General features: G+C 33.5%; 1 protein-coding gene and 1 long non-coding RNA gene across 8 annotated transcripts in view; one reads left to right on the top strand and one right to left on the bottom strand.

The window, feature by feature from the left end:
• Positions 1-11032: 11032 nt before the first annotated feature.
• Positions 11033-25948, bottom strand: part of RIF1 (replication timing regulatory factor 1) — a 45164-nt gene continuing 30248 nt past the window's right edge. The window contains exons 25-36 of one of the 2 annotated variants that reach the window (XM_007494154.3): positions 25731-25827; positions 24323-24445; positions 23032-23183; positions 22669-22746; positions 22506-22560; positions 19004-22036; positions 16290-16445; positions 16044-16121; positions 15843-15958; positions 13779-13932; positions 12010-12118; positions 11033-11436 (exon numbers count right to left, since the gene is read on the bottom strand). In XM_007494154.3, coding sequence (XP_007494216.2) covers positions 11222-11436; positions 12010-12118; positions 13779-13932; positions 15843-15958; positions 16044-16121; positions 16290-16445; positions 19004-22036; positions 22506-22560; positions 22669-22746; positions 23032-23183; positions 24323-24445; positions 25731-25827 — 4366 coding nt within the window. In that variant the 3' untranslated portion in view covers positions 11033-11221. The remainder of the gene's footprint in view (positions 11437-12009; positions 12119-13778; positions 13933-15842; positions 15959-16043; positions 16122-16289; positions 16446-19003; positions 22037-22505; positions 22561-22668; positions 22747-23031; positions 23184-24322; positions 24446-25730; positions 25828-25948) is intronic. The other variant, XM_007494155.3, reaches the window with a different exon arrangement.
• LOC103092561 (uncharacterized) overlaps positions 14252-25948 on the top strand; it is a 58100-nt gene continuing 46403 nt past the window's right edge. For 2 of the 6 annotated variants that reach the window (XR_008911206.1, XR_008911204.1), the window contains exon 1: positions 14257-14896. This is a non-coding gene — a long non-coding RNA (uncharacterized LOC103092561). Of the gene's footprint in view, positions 15092-25948 lie in introns of all 6 variants that reach the window. The other 4 variants (XR_008911207.1, XR_001629935.2, XR_008911205.1 and 1 more) reach the window with 4 other exon arrangements.

The following is a 25948-nucleotide window of genomic DNA, read 5'->3' as shown; positions in this document are numbered from 1 at the left end:
GGTTGATGAAAATGGCTTCTCTCACTACTCCCACCGAAAGTCCCTGAATTACTTGAGGGAGACAAAATGGAGATCTCCCCTCAGGCTTGCCCCTTGGTGGCCATACTGGCCCTCAAGGATTGCAGGGAAGTCTTCTCTATAAGGAGAGGTATGAGGGACCTCAATCTGGATATGTGCTGCTTTGGGGCATTCACAAGCCACCCTCTCCTGTCTTCTTGAAACCTGGCAACAAGATGAAGTCTGCCAATGGGCTTACTCTCTAGATGTAAATTAAAGGAGATTGAATTCACTATCTGACTGCTTATTTGATTTAATTGTTGATTGGGGTAACAGGGAAGAGGTTAGAGGGATTTTAGGTTACTTTAAATCTTTTTCTAAATAATCTAATTACTGAAGTAAAAGGTTTTCTCATAGGCAGGAGAGAGGTAGAAAAGGGGAGAGCACTGCTCACCAATTTGAATCCAGTGTCTCAATAGTTCATGGAATGAAAGTCTTTGAAGAAATTAGGTTTCTTGAAAGGAACCAGCAATGTTTTAAACAGGAACCCAGAACCCACAATGTTAGGATTTCTGTCAATGTCAGAAATCCCCAAAGGTGACTTGAATGGTCCAGAGAAACAGCTACTCCTTCCACTCCCCTCTGTGTCTCCGTACCCAAGACCCCCCTCCTCAGGAGAATTTCCCCAAAGTCCTTCTTCAGTTCCCAACTGTCATTCTTGCCTCATGTACTGTAGAGCTCTCAACTTCCATTTTTCCCCAATGGTTCTTTTGTCCTACTCCCCATCATTACAATAGTATTGATTCTAAGGCAGAAAGTAAGGGTAAATAAAAAAATAATTTTTTTTTCTTTCCTCCCAATTACATGTAAAAACAATTTTAATATTCATTTTTGAATTTTGAGTTCCAAATTCTCTTCTCCCTCTGTTTCTCTCTCTTCATTCTCCTTTCACTGGGACAGTAAGCAATCTGATATAAATTTTACATGTACTATCACATAAAAAATATTTTTCATCTTGGTCATTTTGAGGAAGAGAATTCAAACAAAAAAAATGAAGAAAGTGAAATATAGTATGTTTTGTATTCAGTCTCCATCAGTTCTTTTTCTGGAGGGTGATGGAATTTTTTTCATCATGAGTCCTATAAAAAAAAGAAGCTGAGATACCTTTCTGGGTAAAATTCTGGATTTTTTTCTTTTTGTGAGCAATGACAAGGCCAGAGGTCTGCAGATTCCCCAGTTAAAATCTGAGACTCTGAATTGAAAAATTCACACACTTATGGTTTCATGTCTGTCCCTAACCCCCCACAAGAGGTCTCAGAGAGGGTGGTCACTTTCTGACCACCTGGTTTCCAGGGACTTGATGACCTTGGCTATATTCACACACTTAGGATCAACATAGTATCTTACGATTAATATGACAACACACTTTAAATTACTATAACAATAAATACACTTGAAATTATAACTTGGGCATTACCCTGGGACTACATTGGTTACATACAGACTTGCTGGGACTTAAATCTTACTAGAGATTACATCTTATAGTTCTAAGAATCACACAGCAAGCATTAATTAAGCCATTATTAATTATTAATTTTCTGGTTACAGCCCTTTGGAATTATCTTGGATCACTATGTTGCTGAGAATGACTAAGTCATTCAAAACTCTTCATTATACAATATTGCTATTATTGTGTAAAATGTCCTGGTTTTGCTCATTTCACTTTGTATCAGTTCATGTCCTTCCAAATTTTTTCTGAAATTGTCCCGTTTATCATTTCTGATACAATAGTTCTATTACAATCATATGCCACAACTTGTTCAGCCATTCCTCAAATGATGGACATTTCCTCCATTTCTAATTCTTTGTCATCACAAAAAGAATTGCTATTCTTTTGTACAAATATGTCCTTTTAATATATATATTTAAAGCTGCACACAATTGAAATTCACTATATCATAGTTTTTTCTTTTTAGAATGAAATGTTGATAGTTATTGATGTTTAAGTTCATAATAATAAAAAAAATTTTAATGAAAAAATAGTACAAGGACTTAGATCTAGGCTAGAAAAAGTGTTATAATCTTACATGCCTTGAAATTAATTTAAATATAGTGACTAATTATAGAGGCTGATGTTTAATGTTATTTCTAATAAAATTTTTAATTAAAAAAAACTTTGTCATTTTCTAAATGCTTATTCAAATGACCAAGGCTAAAGTGTTCATAGTTATTGTATAAATGGAGATTTTGAACCTTTGAACTTCATCCCCCAGAAGTGCCTTAGTATTTCCCAGAATTCCTTTTACTATCTCCTGCGCTTCCACATTTGTGTGATCATGCTATTGTTATAATAAGTGGCTTTAACTCCTCTCTCTTTGACCTGCGACTGGGCTGAGTTCAGTTAGTTTTTTAAATTTTAGTTATTATTAAAACTTAAAATGTTATTAATTTTTAAAACCCACATTATCAAGCCATAAGCCAAGATCACCCCTCTGTAATCCAGAAGAGAATTTCAGAAGTGACCTGCTTCTTGACCTCCTTCCATCACTACTAGATCCCAAGTATTGTGAGCTGTTTGCACCACTTGATATTCCCAGTTCTCTTCCTAGGATGTAGAGGGGACCTTGGAGGCCGTCCAGGCCAATTCCCTCAGTTTAAGAGACAAGGAAATCTCTAGAATTTATAAGAATTAAAAGTCTCTGGAGACCTTAATTTTTAAATTACTTATAAAATAGCAAAAAGCAGGCCAGAGAGACAACCCTAGGCACTGTCTAGTTGTTGGGAGAGCTAGAGCTTTGGGTCCCCCCACTAGCCAGAGCCTCTAGTTGCCAGGTGTGGGAGCAGATGAACATGCCCAGAGGCAGAACACCAAGGCCTCCCAAATCTGGAAAAAGCCCCGACTTTTTGTCTCCTGTATCATCTTAAACTCTTCATGATGTCCCTTGTAAGGGCCTCTGTGATTGGAGGATTCAGACATCAATCAGGACAAGAAGTGGGTCCTCCTGCTGCCAAGACTCCGGACACATGGCTTTTTATGACCTCATCTCTCAGGGAGTGGCTACTTAGCGTGGCCTTCATCTTTATAACAAAGACCTCAACAAAGGGAAGGTGGACCAGACCCATTCTGATGGCCTCGGGGACGTACAGTTTGATCTAATTAAGAATCAGGCTGTTTTTCAGGAGGGCTGAAAATCATTTCAATTCAATATGTATTTTCTAGCCAACCCAGATCTTTTGACTCCAGTATTTTTTTGACCCTGGCAGCACAACCAGAGGAATCTTCTATTGATTTCAATGTTTTATTTAAAATTTAATATTCTACATGGGTCAAAGGGATACAGTTGGGGATGTAGACTCTAAATGAACATCCTAGTGTAAACATCAACATGGAAATAGGTTCTGATCAACCTATGATCAACAAGTAATACCCAATGAAATTGCGCCTTGGCTGTGGGAAGGGTGGGTGGAGGGGAAGGAGGGAAATAATGTGATTATTGTAACCAAGGAATAATGTTCTAAATTGACTAAATAAACATATTCAAATGGGGGGAAAAAGGAACATCAGGAAAGAACCCATGGAAATGGAAAAAAATAAAATTTAATATTCTCACTAGAATCAACTAAGCTTGATAACCACTTACTTTCATTGAATATGATTTTCTCCTCTTTTGTCAGTATCTGCTGTTTCACTTCCTACTCAAGTGGAAGCACTCCCATAATATGAAATATAGACAAGCAAGACACTGATCAACATAGGCTATTCTAAGAGTGCACACCTGGTTCTGTATCTCTACTCCATCACTATGCTTCATACTTGGAATCATGATTGGTTATTAATTTGAACAATTTGGGGGCCTTTCCTGGTTCTGCTGGCTTCACTCTGCATCCTCTGAATGTGGTATTTCAGCATTGCAACGAAATTCCATTACATTCACAGGCCATAATTTGTTCAGCTCTTCTCCAGTCAACGGGCACCTATTTTCAGACTGACTACAAAATGCTATTATATATTTTTATACTTTGGGTCCCCGACTGGTGAAGATTACTAAGTCAAAGAAAATATGCAATTTTATGATTTGAGGTATAATTACATATCGTTTTCCAGAATGAATTACTAGGTTCTACCAGTAGTACATTACTGACTGCCTGTCCTCCCATGTTGACTCTTAAAAATTGGGGAATTTTTCAAATTTTTTTTTTAGCATCTTTGCCTATCTGATGAATGTGAGATGAATTTCAGAATTGTCTTAAGTTGAACTTGATTAGCAATATGAAGCATTTAAAAAACTTGTTACACATGAAAATACTGTTAACATTATCTCTTTTCCTTCCCCTCCCTGCACCGGGGAAGGCATTGTTTGATAGAAAGATTTAAGTATATATAAATTTATGTCTTGCTCGTTACTCATTTCTTCTCAAGACGGACACACACGTCGTTCTTCAAACAATTGCTGCACATAACATTCTCTTGGCAGTTCGTTTCAGTCATAATTCATGTAGGTACCTCCCGTACTTAAAAAAAATTAATCAACTTTGTCATCAGTCACAACTTGTTTAGCCATTCCCCAATTAACAAGCATCCCCTCAACTTGGAATCCAATTCATGGCCACCACAAAGAGATAGGTGTAAATATTTTAAAACATAAAGGTTCTTTGCCAGCATTCTAAAAATGTGGTTGGTAGCTCTTATAACAATGCCTAATGTATCTTGAGTATTAAATATGAAAAATTTGCAGAATTTTTCATTTCTAAATGGTTTTACTTTTTATTCTGTTACTTGTGCAGAAAATGTTAATAAAACATAGGATAAAAACTTTTAGTTGACTTACAAACACATAATTTAGGAGAGAATTCTCCAAATAGCCATAATTTTGTAAAAAAGTAATTAATTTGTCCTCCAGTATTTTTATTTATCATCTTTTGAATATCTATTTGGTATTCAAGTACTTATCTAAGTCTAACTTCTGCCAGACTGCTTTCTAGTTTTTAAATGGTATTTGAATATCCCAAGACTTCATTTTCACCAAAAAACCAAACCTCCCCTAACCCAAACCACTCATACACACGTGTACAAAAGGTTAAAATTATTTACATTATACTTTTATTTCAGAGAAAAGTGCAATTAATAAAAAAGTTCAGTAATACTTTCCCATTCAATATCACATTTGTTAGAAACTATTTTCTACAGTCAATTCTTAATATTCCTTGAAATAAATTGTTCCAAGATGGCTTCTTCAGTGGGATTTCTCCTCCTCCTCACTTAGCTAAGTCACTGATGCATATGAACTCAAGAGAATTCAATTTTAGTCTAAGAAAAGCTAAGGAGGAAAGTAAACTTGCCACTGCAAAAGCATAATGCATTCCAAAGTCCAAGTAGATTTGTAAATTGCCTGAAGTTTCCTCTCTATTTGTGCAGCCGACAATTCATTTCTATGACTTATCTATTTCAATACATGTAAAACTTATCTATTGCATTTATCAAATATATATACATATATATTTCCTGTTGATGTAAAATTAAACTATCTTAGAACAATGAGTTCAAGTGATACAAAAATACTATAGGGAGGACCCCTGAACTGTTTTAAATCTTTGTGACTAGACTTTGCCAGTCAGTATTATTCTGTTAAGTGCATCTTTGGTGGTGAAGTACTTCCACCAGGAGAGGTAGAATGTTAAAATAGATGGAATTACTATGGAATCAATATTCTCCTGATATCTCCAAGCCCCAACCTACTTAATTCACAGGTATAATTTAATGCTCATGCATTATAGGAGAAAAACAGAGCAATAAGAAATTAAATACTTCAAGTTGATGTGTGGCAAACATATCCTCACTGGACTAACTAGGAGCTAAAAAAAAAAATACGTTGCTCAAGTATGTCATTAGAAAAGCACGCTTATGTAATTGGTAAGGACAGTGAGATGTAAGAATGAGATTCTCGCTTATGTAATTGGTAAGGACAGTGAGATGTAAGAATGAGATTCTATCTAAATAAAAAAAGGAAATGTCAATAGCACTACTATGCCCCCACTAACTAGACAGATAATCCAAATACAATGATCAAAGTCATTACTATCCTACTTCCTCAAAAGTCAGGTTTCTACCAGGGATAGATTTCTTTAGGCAAATATACAGATCAGATTTATCCCATTTAAACAACACAGGGATAAGTTTTATGCTATCTACCTGAAAAGCTTATAAGAAACAAGTTGTGCAAATCATAAAATTAAGATATAAGCCATTTCTTGTCTACCTAAGTCTGAAACCAAAGCCAATAGCTTTTATGACTAATTTTAAGTATATCACTTGCACCCTTTACAGGAATCCAGTTTCTTTCACTTATTCCATTAATACCTTCTTATCTTCAATTCTTCTAGAATAAAATATGGAGCATAAAACCTTCAGGCAACTGAAGCCAATTCCTTAAGTGGCAAACAATTCCAATCATTTTTGATGTAAAACATTCTAGAACATCTCTCAGTTCCCTGCACTCTAAAACACCAAACTCTGAACATGTATATTTTTTGATGATTCATTATTAAAAACAATGTCTAAACTGAGAAATAATTTCTCATAATGCCTCTGAAGCTATGGTATCAACTCAAGTATTAGAATGCTTTTTACTAAAAAGGGTGATAATGACAACAGACTGCTTGGTGGGATTACTCAGTTCTAATTTCTCTTCCCCATCTTCTAAATTATTGTCAATTTGTACATCTGATGGCATTTTCAGGAAACAAGCAGATCTGACACCCTTGTATGTTTGTACTTTAGAGCATGGTTGGGAGGCTGCTGGTGGGAAATAGTAGTGACATATATCATAAAGAAAAATTTTATAAATTAACATTCTATGTACTTCTGATTTTAGACTTACCCATGATACCTTACTGAAATATCTATTTTTGCTTCATTTCGTTATTGACTATAAAAAGCTTCACGAACCCCAACTCTTTATTTGATAAAGCTTTACAGGGAAAATGTGTTTAGCATAGCAGTTTGCAAATAGCATGTAATCAAGAATATCAGAAGCTAAAGGGATGTTAGAAAATATTGTTCACAAGGAGGTGATAAAAAATATTTCATTTAGATATGGTTTAAAAAAGATGTCAGGTTACCTTTTCAAAGCACATTTTTATTGCTACATGAATAGCATAGTTAATATTATTTTCTACCTTGTTTTCTTGTCAAAGAAAAGAAGGTATTAGAAAACCAAATGTTTCCAAAATCTAAATACAAAATTGTCTCTAGGTTAATAATTGAATATGAAACATCTTTTAGCTGGGATAGCATTTAGTGGGAAATTAAAGGTTAACATTTGCCTTCTTATATCTAGGCTATATATTTTTTAATGCTAGACCTCCTACCTCTGATTTCATAAAGTATAAGGCATTATAGTAAAGAAACTCCTTCTCCTAAAACTGTCAGACAAGTCTTTACAAAATTTTGCCTAGGAGAATACAAAAGTTAAATTGTTTACCCTGGGGTCACATAGTTAAGCATCAGAGGCACAACATGAACTCAGGTTTTGCTGAAGACAGCTATGTCAGTCTTTCAGCAAAATCTTGCCCTTGAGATAGCAATAGATGGATAGAAAGATAGACAAATAGATAGATCATATCTACTAAAGATTTTTTAAATTTGAAAACTCTGAAGATAAATCTTAAATCAGTTGATTTATCAAATAGCTTTGGAAAGTATACTCCCAATGCAACTACCTTCTAAGGGCTCTTTTAGTTATTACAATGAAATATTTCACAGCTTTAAAGATTTTTTGTAGGTCAAAAGCAAAAATCATCTTAATTTCATTAAGTTCTATTCTTGACATTTCACCTTTCTAGATTTTGTTTTCAGGCTCATTCTAAAATTCTGATAATCAAATGAACCTGATGCTCAGTATGAAAGGATGAATTTATCTACTCTATAAAGTGCAAAATAGCAAAATAGCTCCAGGAGGTTGGAGACCCCATTCCTTCCAGATACCCTCCCCCCAAAAGTTTCTCAAAGTGTAAATTGAAAAGCCCAAACCAGTCATAACAACTATCAACATTTTGTTAACAAGTCTATGGCTTCCTGACACACTCAATCAGATACAATAACCAAAATCAATTCAAGAACAAGAGAAAGCTAACTGAGCTCCTTCCAAATGAATTACAAAGTTGACCAAAATATAGGGATAGTTAACAAGAGAACTCATTAATGCCTTCAACCATATTATATCCCTTCTTAATTTCCATTTACTTTTTCTAATGCTAAATCATTTGGCCTTGAAAAACTAGATCCTTGATCCCAATCCACTCCATCACTTCCCCTGATATTCCATATAAATAGGAGATAGTAACCTATATTTAATGTCTAACAAAATACATAGTAATTTATTAATCTCTAGATGGAAAATAATCCATTGCCAAAGACTTAAACTTAAGATGTTTTTATTCATATTTAAGGCCGCATCCTCTCCCTGCCCTTCCCCCCCCCCCAACATTGTTATCCAATGGTTCTTTCCTATCAATGAAATCAATTCTTGTTCTGTAATTTGTAGTTAGGATATCAAGTTATTGAATCCCAGGAACCCAAAACATTATTGACAAATTTTAATAAAGCTCTAATAAAGAATCTGAATCCTATAGACTAAGAGAACTAAAAAACTACAGTAAAACCTCAGTATAATTTTTCTTTTTACAATAGTGCAGATAGAGCAGAGGTAAACTTCGACCTACTCTAGCAAAACAAAGCATAAAAGCAGATCTTAGAATGGAAAAGATGTTGAAGCAGGGCATGCCTAACCTACAAGAACTCTTTTTGGAGAGGAGCCATAAGTATGGCTAATTACAATTTTTTTTTTGCCTCTTTCCCAAGGGTCATTTACTTGCTAACCTTAGGTTAAATGTACAAGCCTAGTTTGATTACAGGGGCTCCTTGAATCACTTTTTCTACCAAGAATGCATATTTCAGTCTTTTTGTTCATTTTCATTGAATCCAAATGAGGTTTTTCTGTATCTAGAAATAGATGAGAAGGAATGTGTGTAAAGATGACAAAAAAAAAATTAAATTTAACCAAAGGAGTGGTGAATGAAACTCTCAGAATTGCCGTGCAAAACTTAAAAAAACAAAACATGCAAAAAAATTCAACTATATTTCAGAATCTATAATGAAAGTGAGAAATTATCTGCAAATTCATAAAGATGAATCTATGTGCCTATATTCTAATGCAACTTGAGTTTTGATTTTGTGAATTTGATGAAGTGTATTAAAATGAATGTTAATAGCCACTAATTTTCAGTGTCTGAAAATCTAAAGTTTTTTTCTTGCCATTCCCATATCTTGTTCTTGATCCAATGAAAAGTAGTGACCAGTTTTTTATTCTTTTTACTATTCCTTAAGAATATATATACTTTTTTGAAAAAAAAAAAGGCTCTTAGGCAAGAAACATGGTAATCATTTGAAAATGACAGATGTTAACCCTATCATATATGTTTAAAATATCCAGATAACACTAACCTATCCTCAAACTGTAATACATAGAATTATTTTAGTATTTCCAACAAAACAATACCAGTGACCTCATTTTATTAGGATAGAAGACTTGACTATTTTCTCTAAATGTTTAGGATAAGTCTTATTGATTTGCCTGTTTCCCCTAAGGCCATCAGCACATATGTTTAAGAAAGATATTACCCACCCTGTGGTCAATGGAACCTTAGAGGTCCAGTCAAGAACTGAATAGATGACTAGTATCATTAGCACTGTATCCTACCCAGTGAGCTAAATGATCAAAACCTATTTAAGAAGGTGTGCCTTTTGTACTGAAGACAAGGTTCTGCTAAACAAAACAAAACAAAAAAAAAAAATGAACTCGCCTGTAGTTTAAATCATGTAAGTGAAACTAAATGTAAAGTATGGAATGGGACACCAGGCATAACTAATGACAATGTTATTTGGCACAATTTAATTGTTTTTTTGTTATTGTTGTTGTTGTTCAAATTTTCTCAAGTCAAACCTCTGCATTTTTTGCTAGTTAAACTGAGTAAACAGTTCTGTCTAAACAGAATGTATTTTCATAAAGCATCAATAAAACGGGCAAACTTTCAAGTGGTCTTCCTTTGATTGAATCCTTTTATATATACACAAAACATAAAGGGAATTGAAAACCAAAATCATTTAGCATTTCAGTAATTTTATGATCTTGGTATCTTTTGGATAATATGTATTCTCTTTTCTGCTAAGATTTCAATGACCGATTACAGAGCTCACTGTTGTAGGCCTTTGTAGGTTTCTTTATGTACAAATAAAGTAATCTCATGAAGACTCTCCATACTGGTAATACAGTACATAATATATACAAAGTGGATTTCTATAATGTAAAACCAAGAACGCTTACCCAAAAAGGCCTTTATGAGAAGCAATATAATCCATGCAATTTATCAGTTGAAATTTATAAATTAAAAACCAAACATCTATAATCTATACAAAATATACAAATGGTTATGCACTTAACTGTATTGTTTATGACCCAAAGAAATAAGTCCCCTTGGGAAAATACCGTTGCACTTTCCTTTGCCAAGCAAATGAAAAGGGCCCAGGAAATTGCATTAATGAGGATACCAAAATGATGGTGGTTATTATTATTTTTTAACATTTCACAAATCTTTCATGGGACTTGTCCATAAAATCATGAAAAAGCATGTAACTTCTCTGTGGAAAAAAATAAACCAAAAAACCCCTTGATTCTGCTGCATCTCATTTGAGATGCTTCATCAAAAATGATTTGCTTAGCTCTTAGGCGCAACAAATCCAAGTAGGAATGGAATATCAAACACCAGTAATAGCTCTGCAAGTAATCTGGCTTTCAAATAAAACATTTTCAATTTCACTTAAAATGTCATTTTACATAAAGTTTTGAAGGAATTTAAAAAAATGTTTGTTTAGGAACATTTGATTTCAGTCTTTCCTCATGTTCTAGTAAAAATCTTGCTTTAAATACTTGAAAGATGATGCATAGCAGCAAATGAACAAACACTTCACATGGAAAAATGCTATCCCACAAAATTTTTTAAAATTCAATGTACATCATGATATATTTCTCACGGTTAAAAAGGTCTACCCTGCAAATATCCAGTCTCTTAAATTCTAAAATTTTGTTTTTGGAATGTTTCGGAGCGGCCATCTTCAGTTAACAAAAACTGTGATGTTAAAGAACTTCTATGTTATTCTAAGGAAATCCTAAACAGAGCTTTCGTGGGGTGGTGACCTCCATCGAGATTGTAGATTTTTCATTATGCAGTTAGTCATGCTACCAAGTTTCTCTTGCATTTCAAAAAGTTGACTTCCTGAATAATTATGCAGGTCTTCTGAATTTAGCTGAAGAGCAAGAGCACTGATTTGAGCCACAAGATTTCTGGCCTGCTGACAATCTGAGGCAATTGGCTCAATTAGATCTATAAGAGAAAACAAAAAAGAACAATTGATTTGGTACCCAGTGAAGCAAAGTATCATATGATTTCCTGAGTACATAGTGATCTGTAAAATTTTAATAACTAGCTTTATCTATTACCAATAAGTCCTACCATACCAGGAAAAGACTCATACAAATACTATCTTAGTTATATAAAAACAAACTCTTGGAACCAAAATGAGCTAATCACTAAACTTTATTCATGGTTTAAATTTGTAATCTGGAAAGGTATTTTGTACATTCACCTAATCCTCAAAACAATTAAGTGAGGTGAACATCATTACTCCCATTTTTAAAAATGGGAAACCTCAGCTCACATGCATACAAATTGATGCTATTCAAAAGTATTGTTCAAAAATCTTCTGTTCTATTCCATTTCATAATTTATCTGCATTAAGAGTCAAGGCACATCAGCATTGCTTTTCATTTAGACTTGAATGATAGACCCAGTATGTTACTTGTTTGGAGACAGGAAGGTAACAAAAAAAAAAGCCAAGCTTAAGGATTTATTCTGAATTATAACAATAGAAACAACATTTATAAATGAGAACTATACCTGAAACAAATGTTTCTTCATCAGGAGTAACTGGTTTATTTTCCATTCCATTTAATGATTTTTCTGAAACCTCAAAAAGGGTAATTTCTTCAAGTCCTCGAGACTTCATCTTCATATAGGAAATTTAAGAAAATTAAAAACAAAAATTTGAAGTGATAAAACACAAAAGGCATTTTAAAAAACCCTTACCTTTGTCTTGAAATCAATTCTGTGTATTGATTTGATTTCAAGGCAGAAGAGTGGTAAGGGCTAGGCAATGAGGGTTAAGTGACTTGCCCAGTGTCACACTGTTAGGAAATGTCTGAGGCCACATTTGAACCCAGGACTTTCTCTAGGTCTAGCTTTCAATCCACTGAACCACCCAGCTGCCTCCTACAAAAGGCATTTTTTCAACCTGAATTTCTTAGCTAAAAAATGAACTAGAATAGCAGTAATAAAGTACAATATAACCAAGTTGAAAAGACATTCAAAGGGAACAGGTCCATATCAGCAAAATAAGGGTGGTGATGTGGGTACTGTAATGACCAAGAACCCTGAAAGACTCAAGAACTCTCAATGCCATGTTGGACCACACAAATACTACTACAGAAGTACTACTACTTCTGAAAAGAAGAGATGGCTTCAAGATACATGATAAAGACACATTTATGGACATGATCAACATGGAAATTTATTTTGCTTGGCTATGTATGTCTTTTTTTCAATTGGAAGGGTGTTTAGATGCGGAGAAAAATTAATTGATTAGACATCTTAAAGAAAACCAGCTTTAAAAGAATTACTGAAATGACTACCAGACAGATGAAGCATATAAAACCACCTCTAAGGAAGAAGTGATCGTATCAAGATCCAGAATGAGAAAAACATTTTGGGACAAGGCAAATATGTGAATTGGTTTTGCTTGACTGCTTATTTTTTAATAAAAATTGTTTTCTTTCATTCATTGGTGGGCAAGCAAAAATGTTGCCAAGAAAAAAAAACCATTGAAGCATTTAAAAATGCATATAAGTAACAAATTAGAAGGAAACACAGAGAAGCAAAAAAGCAGGTCAGCTTTGGAAAGTAGCAAGCTGAATTTATTATATACTTAGGAGAAAATGATATCTGTAGTTTGACCTATCTTCCTTTTCTGTGTGGAAATGTTCATTTTGTAGAATGTCAAGTTTGGATTTTTTTTAATTAAAAAAAAAAAGTCTAATAAAAGTAATGGAAAAATGGGGTCAAAGATTTGGAGATATTAGAGGACAAAATAAATACGAGTCATGAGGAAATGAGAAGAATACTAGAAAACTGGTCAAAAGTCAAGCTGAAATCAAATATTCCAATCCTGAAAGGGAGCATATGTATGAGTACAGATGGAATAAAAAAAAAAACTCCTCATGTAAAATACCACAAATGTAATCTGTTAAGAGTATTCCATATAGACAAGTTTTCCTTCCACAGTAAAGAGCATGGTCTCTCACATAAGATATATTGTTTTAAAAACAGAAATTACTATTTAAAAGCTCCCTGAGGTATACGACATTTGTGTTCTCTTTAGTTTGCAATACTGGAATGAATTTAGACCCCATCCTGCCCACACAAAAAAGAAATAGTCTCTTAATAATAAGACAAGCATTATAAACATATAAAATTTTTTCTCAGATAGAAGAAAATATCACAAATATACTTTTAAATTAAGTATGAAAAGTCTGAAGTCTCTGTATAATGACTTCCCTTGGGCACTTTATTATAAATGATCAGTATGGTTAATTTAGAAAAATTATTTTTACCTGCTGTTCGTGATATACTCTGAGAGCCTTTTTAACATTGGAAACTTTTGGAGAACGAATAGGAAGTGTTTTTATTTCAGTTGCAGTAAGAGTGCTTAGATCACCAATCGTCTTAATATTCTTCGCTCTAATGAGCTGTCCCAGGCCTCTTGCCCTGAAGAGTAGAAAGTCAGAAGGGAAAAAGTCACCTTATAAAATGCAGTTTTACATTAAATGTTTACTTTCCATCCCAATATTCTCCAAATTGCTTTCCCCACTTTACTTCAAACATTGTCAAGGTTGCTTTCTCTTACTATCACAATCACATGTTTTTAATTCACTAATGTCAAGCTATTTACCTATTCAAGTGGCAAGCTGTGCCCTGTAATTTTTTCTTCCTCATCACTATTCATTATCCTTTACTACTAAACAATGCCACTGTCTTATTCAGGCATCTTTTGGGGGATTGGGGGTGGGAGATAGGTAGCAGGAGGGGATAGCAATCTAAACAGTAGTACTATGAGGAATAATAAGATTTTAACTCTATGATTCATAAAACATATGATTTCATAGCAGGTATCCTGGGACACACAAAAGTGTGTCACAAAAACCTAAGAGTAAAATGTCACAGCAACTAAGCTACCTTGCAGCTCTGGCTCCTTTCTATTTGCCCTCTACCTTTGCCTAACATCCTGATTCAAAACCCCAAACTCCACAATGAACACACAGAAGATGCCACAGATATGAGTTCTAGCAGAGAAACAAAGAAGCAACTACTTTTCATCTTTATCTGTCTTCACTGTTGTCAAATGTTTCAAACATACAAAAGATACAAGATGTTCTACAAACAAAAGGTCCCAAGTGAATGGTAAACTATTCACTACCTTTGGCATGCTCAAAAGGGTTTAACACCTATGAAAAATTATTATCTCAGCAATTAAAAAGAAACCATCATTGGAATGAGTCAGAATTCTCTCCCCATGGCCCAATCTTCTTCAACCAATTATGATGTCCAAAGATTCCAAACTGTGAATGCACAAGAGGTAAGGACAATACTTTGCTTCACCCGCATCATTGGAATTCTCAAAAAAGGAAGCATCCCTAGCACAATATACAGTTGAGACTTCTCCTATGCAACAGTAATTAAAGCTATCAAGGCATCTTGAAAGTTGTCATAAAGCCACTTAATATGAGGACAAACCCCTTCCCATGCCTAGCCTCAACTGGGGCCTTGGGATGCTAGAGTATTTTCAAATGAATCTGACTTGGCCAGCATAACTGTTTATTTTCCTCTGGGCTGATTTGTCACATAATCATTTGAGGAGGCCTTTTAGGTATGTAGGTATTGAAGTGGGCAAAAGAAACTGATAGAAACTAATCATTGGTGATTTCTTATATTGAACTAGTATCTAACCCAGTAATTTCAACCTGCTTTTCCTTTCTTTTTTTTTCTCCTTCCTTCCTTTTTCATTCTTTCTTTCTGGTGCCATGTAGGAAAGTTTCCCATTGTAACAACCCTTCAAATATCTGAAAATTGCCTTTCTATATCCACCTTAAAACATCTCTCCTTTAGGTTAAAAATATTCCTTCAAACACTTCTAGTTATTCTCATTTCTTGAATTGTTAGGATAAGCACTATGAGCAGCTAAGTGGTGCAGTGGATAGGATGCTGGGCCTGAAGTTAAGAAGACTCATCTTCTTAAGTACAAATCTGGCCTCAGACACTTATTTGCAGTGTGATCCTAAGCAAGTCCCTTAATCCTGTTTGCCTCAATTTCCTCATCTGTAAAATGAGCTGGTAAAGGAAACAGCAAACCACTCTTAATATTTTTGCCAAGAAAACCCTAAATAGGGACACAAAAAAGAGTTGGGCAAGACTGAAACAATAACAAAATGAACAATATTTCCTACAGAATAGTTTTTGGTTTTCTGTTAATTCATACTCATTGACCCATGAGTCCCTTAAAATATCCAGAACTTTATTATCAAGCCATATTTCCCTTAGTGTGTAATTATCTAGCCTATATTTTTAAACTGTGCTAATTTTACTACTGGTGATTTGATTTTATAGCTGAGGCCTCTTACCACATATTTGAAGTAATCTGAGGTAAAATAATGTCAACTGGTGCTCCACAGCTCACCAAGGCTGGATATATACTTTCATTGGAACACTGAGGGGATTCTTTGGTCATTTCAGCAATCTGAACAATTAGATAAATTGTTAAATAAGGATTACATTACTGAAAACGAATATATAAAGTTACATGAAAACTAAATTAGTCTTACTAAACACTTCTTTGAGCTCTTAAATTTAGGGCTACGTGATCCTGGGGACAGAAATCCTTTGGTTGGAGTGGTATTAAGCTAGATAGAAAAAAAGGAAAAAAAAAACTCACTCAGAACCCTAAATAACTATGTAAAATTTAAAATAGGCACTTCATAAAATGTTCAATGCTTTTATAAAAAATTAGATAATATGACAATCTATTTAAAAGTTAGGTTATAACTGATTTTTAAAAATTGGTGGCTTACCTTGGACTGTGCAGTAGGAGAACTTTTAAGACTTTTAGCTATTGAAGAATTATTTGCAGAATGAGAAGAATGTGATCTAACAACTGGGCTTCTCCTATCAATGTCATCTGCCAGTCCTTCCTGGTAAATTGGATCTGCAAATGAAACTCGTCGAACCTAAAAGAAACAGTTGCCTGATAAAATTCATTCTAATTAACCTAGTAATGTTAATTACTGAAAATGACTCTGTAATCTTTTTCTCTCACTTAAAGGTCAATAAATGAATTGCTTCCAATACTAGTACTAATGAATATCAGTGGTTAAGAAATTGCTAATATTCACACTATATAGACCTGCTAAAACCAAAATTTCATTTCATATTTTAGTTACTAGGTCTGACTACTTTCCCTAGATATCTGAAATCAAACAATTTAGTGGTGATAAAATTATAAACGATAGTGGTCAAAGCACAGAAAGAGCTCCCTATGACCACATATTTCATTCTATATTTTGATAGTTTCATCATTCTCTCTTGTGGAATTCGACACAAGGAGGCTTACTAATTCAAGTTTTAATGTAAAATAAATTATAAAGCCAGTTGAGATTTATCTGCACATTGTGAATCAATTTTTGGCCTTAGCTACCCAACTGACAATTAAAAAGTTCCAAAGTTTCATATTAGTGTCTAATTCATACCAACAACATTCCAGATCCAAATTAAGTTATTTTTGACAATTATTTAAATAAACCATTTTTTAATTGATTGCAGTGAGACTTACTAATAGTTGTCATGCCCCAGGTCAGCATTTGTGAACCTTTTTGATAGCATGCCCAAACTACACCTTTAAGCCACCTATGAGCACTTTGCATTACCCTAGACAGCAAAAGGAGGAAGTGCTCACACATTTGGCTACTGGGCAGAGGCAGGGTATATGAAAATTATACTCATACGCAGTGGAGAGGGGGAATGGAGCAGCCCCCTTCAGCACACTGGGGTATGTGTGTCACTTCTTTGCCAACACGGACCTAGGTCATGTAATTTTTCTGGGCCTTAGGAGATTGGAAAGATTAGTTTTATGATCCCTTCCAGCTAAAAATCTATTACTTTCTGTATCTCCCATTCCCCTTATAGCTGATTATATGACTGTAATTAGCTTCAGGGAGAGACTGTAAGCACAATGATGGCCTTAACAAAATTTCAAATGTGTAATTTTTTCTATTAAGATTATAGACTCTGGAGTATTTTTGACAATAGCTACCTCTATTTTCTAATCACATACCATTAGTAAACTTCTAACAATACTGGTTATGCTCTTTTTTTCCCTTCCTAAGTGCTTTTTCTGCACTTGGGTTTTCCTTGCTAGTTTTAGAGTTTCTTTACAAGTTCATCTTCTTAACATATTAATGTAGTCTGTAACCTCACTTTTATAGTCTTTCTCATCTCACCAAGTCATATCAAATATGCTCCCTTGTGTTATCTTTAGTTCACTTCATTCTGTAACTGTATGTAGAGGTAATAACGGGATGTCTAAAAAAGCTTCAGAAACAAAAAATATATATGTTGAAAAGGAACTACAAACAAGATTTTAAGACTGCCTTTGTATGTTGCCAAATTTCAATATGTCAGAAACAACCTTTTTAAAAAATCTTGCCTTTATTAGCTATCCTTTACAATGTCTTCATTTTTGTTCTGTCCACCAAAACTTCCAATATACTGAGGAATTTCTCTGGTTGTGAAAAAAAAGATTTTCCCAGAGGCACACAAACTAGTAAGTGTCTGAAGCCACATATGAACAGCAAGTCCAGCTCGGTATAATCTAATTACCTTTAGAAATCCTTCTCATAGTTCGTGCTGAAAGGCAGGTAAATGTAGAAGACTTCAAGAAAATAAACTATAAAACTGAAGGTAAGAAAAATTCCCTGTAACTCAAAGCCCTTCAGGAAAAGTTTGATTAAACTAATCTCAAAGAAACCTAAGTAAATGAGAATTATAAAACTTTACTAAGCAAGCTAACATATGAACATGAAATTTTACAAATTTAACGGATGATTCACTATAAAATTAGTGATTCAAGGAAATGTAATTAGTTGTGAACTAGTCATTGCAACGGGTTGACTATGGGTTATAGGTAAGTTAAAATTGTGATTTATTAAGTTATTAGGCTATGGAAATCCCCCAATAGGCAGCCATTGAAATATACATTCAAAATACCAAACTTTTAAAAATCTCAGAATTTTCTGGCTCTTAACTTTTTGCCTATGGTAGCAGCTTAAAAGACCAAAGAAAGAGCATTTAGATCTGTAAGGGCACAAACTTACATAGTAATACATATGTACCTCTACCTTTTACATATGAGGGCTCAGAAGTGATTTGCTCAAGGTCACAAATGTAATAACTGGCAAAATTAAGATGTAAAACTACTCTTCTGGCTTCAAAACTAACGTTCCTTCTAGCATATGCTACAACAAATATTTCAAAGTGAACGGTAATGGAATTTTGTCTGTCCTATTTGAATGAGAAATTGCTTTTGGGCTGTGACTATCATTAGACCATTGCTCTTCATTTTGTCCCTACAATCTGGAGCAGTGCATTTAGGGTGAGATTAAACTAGGTAATTGAAGTTCCTTATGGGCAAAAATCATATAATTATATGCACTGGGGAGAAAGGTAGAGATAACTTATATAAATGCATGTATACCTACATACACACACACATATGGAGAAGACAGCCTACCTTATTAAGAGGTGATGAGGCCTCATCTTCTTGTTGTCTTTTTATTCCTCTCTTCAAAATGCTGGTAGATGGAGAAGCCAAAGGAGACCATATACAACGTGTATGCACTCCACTTGGGCTTTCATTTTCAGTTTGAGTGTCTGTTCCCCTTAATTTTTGAGGTGAAACATTATTTTCTACTGTCACCAGCTCAGAAACATTTGCAAGTGTTTTTGTTGGTTCTTCCACTTTCTCTGAGGTATTCTGAATTTTTACATTAATTTCATCTACCACATCTTGATCTACCTTAGTTTCTTCTGTATAATTAGTGTCTGCTTTTACCTTTTCTGATGTTTCAGATTCTGCTTTCACTTTTATAGTATTTATTTCCTCAAATGATTCTAACATATCAGTTTCATCACTTGCCTCAAGTGTTTTGGCCTGGGCACTACCCATCTCAGCCTTGGTATCAGCAAGTATTTTGGTATGGGTATTATCTGCTTCAGTCTTAGGCTCAGTTGTTTCCCTTTCTGCCATGTCATTTTCCCCAGATGCATCAACCTGCATCCCTACCTCAGAGACATCTACATCAGCACTTGACTTAATCTTATCTATCTCAGCTGTAACAATTTCACACTTTATTTCTGTTTCTGAAATGTCTGTTTCAGGATCAGATTTTGTCTTTACATCAAATGTATTATTTCCATCATCAGCATTCCTAAGTTCTACAGACTGACATACTTCCTCTTTTAATGAAATTATTGCTGGGCCCTGGTTCACTTCTAGAAAAGGTTTCTGTTCAAAAGAATCTTGAGAATTATTAATTGATAGACTGGGATCATTTATCTTATCACCTTTATCAGAAGGTTCCTGCCCTAAAAAGTCTGTTTTATTATTAATAATGACGCAAGTTTTGTTTTGAAATTTTATTTTTTCCAGGGGCGAACAATCTCCCAAATTGGAATTTTCTTTCAATTCATTTTCTGGTGCAGTCACTGAAACAGTCACAGTCTCAGTCTCTTTACTGTGAATTAATGGTTCAACTACAATAAAAGATTCCTTTAAAGGTTTTACTTCTATGTCTGTGCTCACATAAGAAGTTTCCAAAGTACACTCAGACTGCAAATCTAGTTTTTGTGGTTCATTCATTTTTACATCACAATTATCTGTGTTTTTTAATGAAGTAAAGAATTTTTCCCGAAGTTTTGACTTTTCTCCACAACAATCACAGCTCTTTGATCTTCTTACCCTCCTACTTCTTTTGTGAAGACATTCAGTTGCCTGTAGGGGGTGGTTTTCAGAAAGCAAAGAGGTATCAGATATGTCCGAAACATCTCCTCCTGGAGAAATAGCAATATTGTCCATAGAATCTTCTTTATGTAGTTTTTTATTTACATTTCTAGTCCTTAAAATTAATTCTGGCTCAGAGTAGTTTGTATCAGAGTCTTCTATCAGTGTGTTAGTTTTACTTTTATCTTCATTTGTGTTCTCTGTATCACTAGAAACTTCTGATGGGTCTGTAGATACTATAGAATCATTAATAACAGAAGAGTTATGTTCATCCTTCATATCAAAAATTTGAGATGACAATGTTATTTCCATGTCCAATTCAGAATTTGTTTCTCCTTCATTTTTTCCTTCAGGAATTTTAGTTTCAGAGTCAACACAATCCTTACTTTCTATTTTTCCCTTAAGGCTTTCATTTTCAAGACTACTACCCTTATTTTTCCATTTTCCAGATCTTTTTTTGTTAGAAATTTCCTCTTTAGTCTCTGAACTATCAGATTCAGAGTTTTCGATACTAGAAAGTAAACCTAGGGATGCTCTCCTTGTCTGATACCTTGTTCGTCCTCTTAATGGTTTTTGTAAGGATTTATCTGAACTACAATCCTGAAAATCATCAACATTTGATTTAATTTCAAATTCAGGTTTTAATTTGTTAATTTCAATGTTAGTTTGCTCTGAAGTCTTTTCAAGCATATTGTTTGCTTTTTTACTTAAATGTTCTTGTTCACCTGCATTTTTTTCAGAAATTGGTTTCTGCTTTTGTGATACGTCATCTTTTATTTGTGAGAATTTCTTCTGAACACACTTCTCCTCTTCCTTTCGCCTTTCCTTTTTTTGTTGACCATTTTCTTTATCTTGTCTATCTGGAGTACCTTCTGTATCTGAGCGTCGTCTTGAAGACCTTCTAAGTGTTTTTTGATTAGATGATACCTGTATGTGACTATCATCATTAGGTATTTGTTCAGTTGGGATTATTACTTCTGGGGGGGTGTTTTCTTTGGATTCCAAATTATTTCCTACATCATTTTTTTCATTAATATTTTCTACCTTTCCAAGATTTTCTACTGGATGTTTACATTTTGTTTCATCACATTCCAATACTTTAGCTTGAGGAAGAATGTCCTGGGTATCTGATATGCACTCTGTATGATCAAGCAAATCGGCCAACTTATTTTCTACAGGTATTCTACAGGAACCACCAGATTCTTGTACATTTTTTTCTTGTTCTGATCTTAACAACTTAGGTCTCTTACTTCCTGTGTGTTCTGTTTTATATGGCCTTCGAACCATTTTTTTGGTTCCACCAACCATTTTTTCTTTATCAGGTTTTGAAATATTTATTTCTTTGGTCTTTATTTTCACTGAGGTACTTGCTACATCCATATTTCCTTGGTTCTCCGACACTGAAACGGCTCCTGATACAGTATTCAAGATAGAAGGACTAAAAGGTCTATTTTCTGATGTATCAAATTTCTCCAAAGTAATAAAAGACTGTCTTCGACTTATAGGTCCACTAGAAACTGAGCCACTACTGGTATTCAAGGTATTATCACTAATACATGTATTTTCTCCTGAAGGCTCTTTTGAAACAATTTTAGAATTATTTTTTTCAATGTGCTTTTTAATATTTAATACTGAATTGTTATTCTCATGGCAACTTTGCACCTTATGTTTTGGAAGAGAGGGTTTTTCAGGATGCTTCTCAATACTACTATCTACTATGATATTTTCAGTGTTATTCTTTGTATTATCATTTGATTCTTCCTCCTATAAAGTAAAAATTTAAATTCTTATGAAAATTAGGGTCTTGTCAATAACCTTAATTTATACAGAAAACACTTAAATGACAAGTGTTAAAAAAATAGTTATCACTTATTAATTCAAGTATAGTTGCCAAGTCTTCCCTCTACCTAAAATTCCTTATTTGTAAACTAGTGAAAAATATTTGCCTAATTGGTTTGCACAGGGATAACAAAAATATCCCATAACTAGTTATGCTAACCAAACTAACTGCTAACATACAGTAACAATGTTATTATTTTATTTTACTTCTACTCTATGAATTACAGAAAACAATCAATTTAAGTAGCACATGGATTTTGACCTAATAATTACTTGGAATCACAATTATATGTTCCTAGAATATTATCAAAGATTATACTATGTCTTGGAAAAAAAGAAATACCAAGATGTAAACATTAATGGAGAACTTCTGAAATCTCCAAAAAAACTATACCTTTGTGATAACCTTTGACTCTTCCTTGGGTTCCTCAGTTAAACTTGGATTTTCCCTACAATAAAAATATATGCAAATTATATTTTTGTTGGGCATTTGTTTTGTTTACTTCAGAAACTAGAAAGTTTTTGATGGAAGGTTTATTAGAACTTTGATTACTTACATAGTTTCTTCTTGAGTATGGTAAGAAAAAGAATCTTGTGATATATCCAGATTATTATAGAGAGTGGGAATATCACTTCTGTAAAGCAAATCATTTTATAATTAATTGAAGAATACTCCAACTAATAGTACATATTAAAGTTTCCAAAGAAACATCAAAACAAAAGTACAAATTTTCTTTCACTCTATAAACAAGCTAACAAACATTAGAAATGGATTACATTATTATGTATCATACTGACAACTAAAGTATAGCTTTGGGTTAGTTTTAGTGTAGAAGTTTAGTTATAATAACAAAAAATAGGCTTCAAATTTACTACATGAAATTCATTTTACATTACCAATAATGGGCTTATTTACAAACCTTTTTGTTCTAAGTACTTCTTTCTGATGTTCAGTTAGAATTCTTTCCTTTGTTTCTTTCTCATTAGGAGGTATAAACACAAAATCAACAGATGAACAATCTTCCAAAATGTCATTCTTTTTTAATTTTGGAGATAAAAATTCTAGTTTTAACTAAAAAAAATTAAAAAAAAAATAGAAACAGTATATTTTAATTTTTAGGTTTTAAAAATTTACATATTTCACTACTAATGTTTTTCTTCTATTAGAAATATAATGCAAATTTAGAAATTAAACATTTTCAATAATAAAGTATCTTACTATTTTGCTACTTCTTTAGAGGAAAGTTTATTTTAGACCACAATAAGATACACTGTTTGAAATCTATAGTTACCTACACAAGACGGCTAAAGACATTTCTTAAGACTATATAAAGAAGTCAAATAATCCAAAATTGTGGCACCAACTAGGAAAACTAGTAAGAGAAAGACAAGTTGCAACAGCTGCTGAGAAATTTTTAATGATAGTAATGAGGTTTTCAAAAGGACAGACATTTTACACTCTTCTTTAACAATAGTTAACAGGGGCCAAAAAGCTCAGGGATGCCATCACTGTAACCAAAATAGGCTACAAGAAATAATGCAAGTTCTTCCCAGTAAAAATAGCTCAGGCCTAGAGCCCCAGGGGAAGGCTCAAACTCTAATATTACACCTTTTCTTCAATTGTTTTACTTTAATAATTTTCAACTTTTAGTCCTCTATTTTGCTGCTTCTTTTTTTTCCTGGTAAAGCTGTTTTTGACAAATTAAGCATTCTTTGGTCTACAAATCTCAACGTTGTTATGTAAAAAGATTAACAGCTTCTTAAAGACAATCAAGGGAAAAAACATACTGATAATTTACTTTCTATTTTTTATCTTTTTAACAAGTCACTTAACTCTATTTCATTTCCCTCACCTATAAAATGTTGTCAAATCACTCCATAATCTTTGCCAAGAAAAACCCCAAATGGGGTCAGGAAGAGTCAGACACAATTGAAAACAAATGAAGAACAACTAAAACATCTTCAATATTAGCTGGCGTTTAACAATTACTAAATTAACAATGAAGAATTCTGCACCTCACATTTTTTCCCCATCTCAACTGCTGTAGTCTTTGGTAACCAATGCCCTGCCATTAGCCAAAACAATTACCATTTTCAAGCCTATCCAATTTCCTCTAAAAAATTTTCCCAATAATATTCTTGACTATTGTTTGTTAAATGTATGCCCATCTTTTAAAAAGGGTCTATTAAGTCCACTTTAAAGGACCTTACCTTAGATGGTGATTTTAGATCTTTTCCTTTCAAATTCCTCGCACGTAATGATAAAGAATCTTGTTTTCCAAGAGACTGTATTTCTATACCACTTATCTTTGCATCCAATTGTGAATTTTCTGTCTGTTTTTACAAAAAGACGCACATTTTCAAAAAACTATGTGTTAATTTTGATTAATAATGCTATTTATACCAGTTTATATCCTGGTTTTAATTATTTTACTATTTAAATTTAAATTATTTCAATACCATATCCTACATCCATGGTGACAATCTTAAGTCAATCTGATTTTTCAATTAAATCCTCTTAGAATAGTGGTTTCTTAACTTTTTTGTGTGTCACAGTTCCCTTTGAGAATTTAGTAAAACCTACAGATTCAAGTTTGTTCTAAAACATACAAAATATATAGTATGATATTTTCAAATAAAGATTTATCTATTTTTCTCATTTAAGTTCAGAGGCTCTTCCCTCCACCATGGGCCCCAGGTTAAGAACCCCTTTTCTATAATTCTACAATTCCAAATATAGGCACAAAAACCCACATCCATCTTCACTGAATAAAATGCCAAAATACCATATCAGTATCAAATCTATTAGAAAGATGCTTTTAGTCTTTATTCATTTCCCCTTGTAAATTCCTGTCTTATTGAAACTCAAATATGTTGACATTTCATAAAGCACCAGGAATACTATTCAAAGACAAAGGTTGAGGGTAGCTGGGTGTCTCAGTGAAATGAGAGCCAGGTCTAGAGTTGACTTCACACACACTTACTAGCTGTGTGACTCTGGGCAAGTCGCTTAACCCCAATTGCCTAGGGTTTACCACTCTTCTGCTTTGGAACCAATACACAGTATTGATTCTAAAGCAGAAGGTCAAGTGTTTAAAAAAAAAAAGACAAAAGCTTGAACCAAAAAAAAATTCTTATACTAACAAAGAAATAATGTCTAAATTCCCTTGGTATAAAAAGTGTTAGTGCTTTGCCAATGTTTTTAAATGTATGCAATAAAACATTTAAGATTTAAAAAGAAATCAATTATATTGTAGCTTTATTATTGATTTACTTCTATAAATAATTGGGGGGGGGGGGAGACAGACAAAAAAAAAATACCCTCGCAGACCCCAAGTAAAGAACTCTTATCTTACAAGGAACAAAGATTTGTCGACTTCATAAAAAGACAGAATATATGTCTGTTTTACTTCAATTTATTATTTTGAATAAGTCTTAGAGCAAATATTTCTATAACCATATTGACTTAGAAAATCACAAATCAACATTATCTATGAAGTACTTTTAAAATTTATTGTTTTAACTTAATCCTATTCATTCCAATCTGGTTCAGGCTAAATTTGGATACAGGCACTCATCCTGCTCAGTACTTCAGAAAATTTTTTTAAATGGTACTTACTCCCTCTGAATAGAGGCCACCAGATTCTTCTATTGGTTCAACTTCCAAACCAGGTAACAAAAGTAAACTTTTCTGTTTGGCTTGTTTCAATACAGTCCTTCAAAAAGAAAAGAGGGCAATGAGGAAGAGAAGGGTGGATTTAATAAGCATTATTGAGTCCTGAGTATGTAAGAAATTAAGATAAATGCATATTTTGTTCCTCCCCCCAAAAAACCAAG

Source organism: Monodelphis domestica, chromosome 4 (genome assembly GCF_027887165.1).
Source record: "Monodelphis domestica isolate mMonDom1 chromosome 4, mMonDom1.pri, whole genome shotgun sequence".
Taxonomy (NCBI): domain Eukaryota; kingdom Metazoa; phylum Chordata; class Mammalia; order Didelphimorphia; family Didelphidae; genus Monodelphis; species Monodelphis domestica.
Note: the sequence above shows the minus strand (reverse complement) of the source record. Positions and strands in the feature narration are given on the sequence as shown.